We start from the raw sequence: 6,006 nt of genomic DNA, 5'->3' as shown, positions 1-6,006 counted from the left end.
TCTGCCCCACTCGCGAGGCATCCGAGAACCCCGTCCTTGTGTTGTCTTCGCCCCGGCTCCCCGCCGTCCAGAGACACAGGGGGCAAACGAGGGTCGGGGTGGCGACACGCAGCCTAGCCACTGTCCTGCCTGGGATCTGGCCTCCCCTGCCCCCCAGCCGCAGGTAATCTCCCCGTTCCCGTGGCGCTCACGCCGCTACTGCAGCGCCTCCTTTTTCCACGCCCACTTTTAGGCGGCTTTCTGCCCCAAACTGATTGCATTACCTATGGTATAGAGGACGTTTGGGGATTCCTGGACTCTTGGAAAATTAGCCGTCAATAAATGAAACGTAGGCCGGGCGCGGTGGCTCCCGCCTGTCATCCCAGCATTTTGGGAGGCCGAGGCGGGCGGATCACTTGAGGTCAGGAGTTCGAGACCAGCCTGGCCAACATGGTGAAACCCCTTCTCTGTTAAAAATACAAAAGTTAGCTGGGCTTGATGGCGCGCGCCTGTTAATTCCAGTTACTTGGGAGGCCGAGGCAGGAGAATCGCCTGAACCCGGGAGGCGGAGGTTGTAGTGAGCCAAGATTGCGCCACTGCACCCCAGCCTGCCCGACAGCGACATTTCATCTCAAAAAAAAAAAAAAAAAAAAAAGCCGAGATGGGGTTTCGCCATGTTAGTCAGGCTGGTCTCGAACTCCTGACCGCAGGTGATCCACGCGCCTCGGCCTTCTAAAGGGCTGCGCTTACAGGTGTGAGCCACCGCGCCCGGCCTAACACTACTTTAAATAAATGTTTTGCTTGTTTGGTAGGGTGGATAAGGAGGAAGATGTGAAGAGAAGGCAGACAAAAGCAAAAGGAAATCCTGTCAGTAGGAAATGGTCAAATTACAATTCAGATGTGCAATGTTTGCATAAGTAAACTGACAAGGGAAATTTTCAGACACATCTTGGTACCTCTTCCTAATCTTACCCTGGTAAAATGGGGGTTATCAGTGCAAGTTTGAGGATATATACAGTTGGAAAATGGACATCACCAAACTGGACTCCAGAAAGCTCTGTCTAGGATTTTATTAGACTGCTTTTTTCTCAATATACCTGTATTGGAAGATTGAGACAAAAAGGCACAAACTCACATTAAATAAACAAGGTAATCTAATCAATTCTACAAAGTGTAGTTTGTAAAAGAAGTAGCACTAGAAACCAACCAAAGTAAGTCAGGGAGTCCCAGCAGGGACTGTAAAAGGAAAACTTGGGAAGCTATACACATGCCCACGATACTGACCCTGTCCCGGACCTCTCTGCATGAGAAGGCCAGAGCCCAGCACCCCTCCTACAGAGGCACTGCTGCTTCTGTTGGAGCTGTGACCCTGGAATTCTAATGGAAGCAGCTGGTCTGAAGCGGCATGGCACACACTCAGGTACTACCCCTGGAGCTGAGCCTTTATCATAAGTCCCTCTGAGTGCTAGTCAGTTGGGGGCGGGGGGGGGGGTGCGTTGACGAGGAAAGGGGGTACTTAAAAGAAGCCAACACTGTTGCCCAGCAGCAACACCATCCACGGGGATGGAACAGACCAGGGCCATCCTCCTTTGTTTATGTGGGCTGGAGTTCCAGATCCAGGCTGACCTTAGCTCATAATGGATGCTTTTCAACCGGCGCAACAGGTGGAGGTGGGAGGAGCCCTCGTTAGGGCTAAAGTGATATGTGTGGGTCTCAAGAACCAAAGGAAGGAGACTAACAGCTGCTGACCCTCAGACCACGTGAACAACTGTCTGCCTAGAATGTTAGTTTGTCTGTTTCGAGATAACCCACATCTGGACTTCCCCTAGTTGATGAATGAAGAAGGGACATCTTTAAGTACAAATATAATTAATAGCTAATACAGAGCTTACAGGAAAACATTTACATTTTTCTCCAGTAGGAATGCCTCTTCTCCAACTTTCCAAGTCAGATAAATGCTACCAGCAGTTAAGATGCTACCCAGATGCATTACTAAAGACCCCTCAAGGTGAGGAGACTCACACAGAGGACGGTGTCTGTAACAAGACATCTGGTTCCAAAGGGACCTCAATGAAGGTCGGAGCTAACCATGCTGGGGGTCTGAGTCTGTCCACCCTTGCCCAGGAGGGCCACAGGGAAGCGTCCATCAGGATGGCACAGGTGCAATCCTGTGAGACACTCCCTTATTGCACTTAGAAATGAGTAAGGCAAACAAACTGACAAAAACAGGATACATTCTCCCACCCACTTCTTGCTTCCCTAAGATTTGGTCTCTCATTAGCAGATGCACCCAGGCTAGCGTGGGCTGGGATCATGGCACACTTAGGCCAACGTGCTTCACAGGGTTTGGGGACTGTCAGGTGACACTACAGCTCTCTCAGATTCTCCCACTACGAGGCAAACTCAGGCTCTGCCAAGTTATAGGAAGCTATGAACACTGGGCAGCGTCTATTCCCCTGAAGCCTGGACTTCCTCACCAGCCTACTTTGGTCGGGTTCTATACTATGATCACTACTTGCTTTGGATTTTCCAGGACAGAACTCAACATGGGGGTAGGACGGGCTAAGTTCTTGATCCCCAAATTCCTTTCCGGCAACTGGAGACGAGGGAACATGTTCTGCTGGAAAAAGCTTTTTGCATGCTCATATTGTGCAGCATGAAAGATCAGGACTCTTGTGTCCTAACCAGCCTCAAAGACAGAGGACAGGGACCTAAGAAAGCACAGAGAAAAGAGGATTATTGCTGAGTGGCAGCACCAGCCCCAAAGGGAAGAGGAGGAGTGGGGACGTACAGAGCTCCTCGGGGTCGGACAGTTGGCATCTAGGGGGCGACTCAATTCTAGGGGCCACATTCTAGAATTCCCTCCAAGTGGAGAGTTGACGGGGGTGATTTTGTAGGTTCTGCAGAGAGATTCAGAGTGGGCAACAGGAGGGCCAAGAAGCCACAGGTGTTTCTAAGAATACTAACTAGAGATTCAGTGATTGGGGCAGGGTTATTAATATTTGTTCAATTTTCTTAAATAGAGACTGGCTAAGCCTTGGGTACCTCCACAGTGCTAGAGTGCCCTAACGATGGGTTACTGGGAGCAGAAGTCAGAGCTGCAAAAGCACATTGCTATTTTGTGGAAGTGGGTGGGGGGGGGGGCAGGGGAAACACTGTATCTTTAGCTCATCCCCTCTCCCCACATGAGCACTCAAAATTGCAAAGATCTGCCCAGGAAGCAAAATACCTCAGTTTATCCCAAGGTTGAGAACAAATGAACTTAAATCATTTAAATCACCACATCACAAAAGGCAGCTATTTGAAAGACTGAAAATATCACTTGGAAATAAAGGCCGGGGGCACACACAGAAATGGGTCAGAACACAATGGAGAGAGACAGAAGAGCTGTAAATACAGCAGCCTACACGCCACATATCAGAGGAGCAGGCTCCTGCACACGCGGGCTCTGTAACACCAGACGGTCTATTTGTTCACAATATTAAAGGGCATCTAGAATTAGCTACAGTAAAGGATGGAAAGTTGCCTGAAGAATGGGCACAGAACGGCTGCGTCCGAAGATGGCCTGTCACTTGGGAGGGTGGAGCTGCTGGGCCTTCCTGTTGACCACTGTCTTGCAAAACTAGAAGAAAAATAAAAGTATTAAGGAAGCAAGAGGAGAAAACAGAAACATTGTAAATCATCCTGAAAAGGAGAAGGGATGCCAGTGGGTGGGTGGCGAAGAGAGTGGGGAGGGCACTCAGGCCCGAGCGGTGATTGAGAAGCTGGCATCATAGCAGTCCACCTAATTCCACCCTCCTGCCTCCCAGAAGCTGCTTTAGGAACATGGGGCAGGGAGAGTAGGCAGGGCCTGGCATCACTGCTGGTGAGACCCTGCCCCTCCTTACCCTCTTAGTGTTAGAGGCCAGTTTTTATTTGCGAAAATGATTTTCTCTCAGAGCCTAATTGGGAGCAGAGCCAGGTTTTTCATTCAGTGATTAGACTGCTGTGAGCTGCTGCAATCCCATGACTCGGGTGGTGTACAGGGCACTGGGAAGCCAGCACTGAGAGCTAATGGAAGGAAGAGGCTTGGGGAAGAGTGACAACATGAAACAAGGGGCCCCCACTCTGGCCTGTGACCGGAGCAGAAACACCCTCCCAGCATCGGAAAGACGCCACCTGTGATGAGGGCAGCTTGGTGTGGGATTGAGGGTGTAAAGGAAGGAAATGAAAAACAGACACAACAGTGGGTTCTAACAAAAGCTGTCTGGCCAGCAAGTTTTCCAAGGGGGAAGGGCAGGTAATGGCAGCTTTTGGGAGCTAGGAACTGGCGCTGGCGTGGGAGGGCCAGGGAGTGCCCAGCATGACAGCTGCAACGTGAGATAGATCAAGGTGCTGAGGGGAAGAGTGATTAGCAGCAAATGAACTTCCCTTCTATGTCCACCACCCTCCCTGTCCATGTCTCTATCTGGGTGGTTCTTTGGAAAACGTCCCTGAAATGTCCCAATAGCCATAATCTCTTCTAGTGGAAGCAAAGAGCTGTTTAGCATGGCAACCATCATGACTAGAGGGAAGGAGGAATAGGTTTTCTGACTCCATAGTGAGCTGCTGAGGCCTTGAAACCCAAACTGATTCTACTGTCTGTGACACACACAGTGAGAAATTTGGTACGTACAGTGCAGAGGGGAAGGGTGGCTTTAGTCATCTGCTGTCATTCCTTTCACTGGGTCCTTTTGTCTCATCTGGAAAAGAAAAAGCAGGAAAAATGGAAGGCTCCTGCTGCTGATGGAACTCCCGCCTTCTCAGTCCTGCCCATCGGTGGGGTGGGTCATTTTGTGTACAAACCAAGACACTGAAGGACAGAATTCTATATATGGACTTGAAGCCATACATTTCCAGGTCTGTCACTGGCCTCACCATCCATGATTTCTAGTTCTCTTCCTTGTGTCACGGTGTTTGAAGCACTTTTTTTTTTTTTTTTTTTTTTTTTTTTTTTTTTTTTTTTTTTTTGAGACGGAGTCTTGCTCTGCTGCCCAGGCTGGAGTGCAGTGGCCGGCTCTCAGCTCACTGCAAGCTCCGCCTCCCGGGTTCACGCCATTCTCCTGTCTCAGCCTCCCGAGTAGCTGGGACTACAGGCGCCCGCCTCGTCGCCCGGCTAGTTTTTTGTATTTTTTAGTAGAGACGGGGTTTCACCGTATTAGCCAGGATGGTCTCGATCTCCTGACCTCATGATCCGCCCGTCTCGGCCTCCCAAAGTGCTGGGATTACAGGCTTGAGCCACCGCGCCCGGCCTTTTTTTTTTTTTTGTAGAGAGGTGTGTGTGCGTGAGGGTCTTCCTATGTTTACCACGCTGGTCTTGGACTCCGGGCCTCATGCAGTCCTCTGCCTCAACCTCCCAAAGTGCTGGGATTACAGCACAGGTGTGAGCCACACTTTGCCCCTCTCTGTTTCATTCACTTATTCATTCAACAAATACTTACGAAACATCTTTTTGTGTGTGTGTGTGAGGAGTCTTCCTCTGTTGCCCAGGCTGGAGTGCAGTGGCACAATGTTGGCTCACTACAACCTCTGCCTCCCAGATTCAAGCGATTCTCCTGCCTCAGCCTCCCAAAGTGCTTGGATTACAGGCGTGAGCCACCGCATGCAGCCTCAGTGAGGCATCTCTTTAGTGCTAGGAACTTCCAGAGCTGGGGATCTTTAGCTGTGAACTAAACAGACCAGTTCTCTCCTCAAGGAGCTTATATTCTGGGGCAGGGTGGGCAGAGAACAAACATTCATCTATCAGCTGGGACTGGGGGCTCCTCGGATAGAGACCGACCGTGGGTAAGTGCTAGTTTAGGTAGTTATGGAAGCCTGTAAGCGAGGTTTGAGACAAAACCTGAAAGGAGGGAGAAAATCCCGTGGTTCTCCAGGAGAGGAGCGCTCCTGGCAGAGGAACAGAACTTCCCTTTCCTGACCTGTTTAAAAGTGGACACAATGGGCCGGGCGCGGTGGCTCAAGCCTGTAATCCCAGCACTTTGGGAGGCCGAGATGGGCGGATCACAAGGT

At 50.4% G+C, this 6,006-nt stretch overlaps 1 protein-coding gene across 1 annotated transcript in view; it reads right to left on the bottom strand.

Moving 5' to 3' along the window:
* Positions 1-1,035: 1,035 nt before the first annotated feature.
* Positions 1,036-6,006, bottom strand: part of PITPNA (phosphatidylinositol transfer protein alpha) — a 44,678-nt gene continuing 39,707 nt past the window's right edge. The window contains exons 11-12 of the mRNA XM_010373503.2: positions 4,634-4,700; positions 1,036-3,601 (exon numbers count right to left, since the gene is read on the bottom strand). Of these exons, the coding sequence (XP_010371805.1) occupies positions 4,656-4,700 (45 nt within the window). The 3' untranslated portion in view covers positions 1,036-3,601; positions 4,634-4,655. The remainder of the gene's footprint in view (positions 3,602-4,633; positions 4,701-6,006) is intronic.

The sequence above is a fragment of the Rhinopithecus roxellana genome, chromosome 19 (genome assembly GCF_007565055.1).
Source record: "Rhinopithecus roxellana isolate Shanxi Qingling chromosome 19, ASM756505v1, whole genome shotgun sequence".
Classification (NCBI taxonomy): Eukaryota; Metazoa; Chordata; class Mammalia; order Primates; family Cercopithecidae; genus Rhinopithecus; species Rhinopithecus roxellana.
This window is presented reverse-complemented; position numbering and strand designations above follow the sequence as displayed.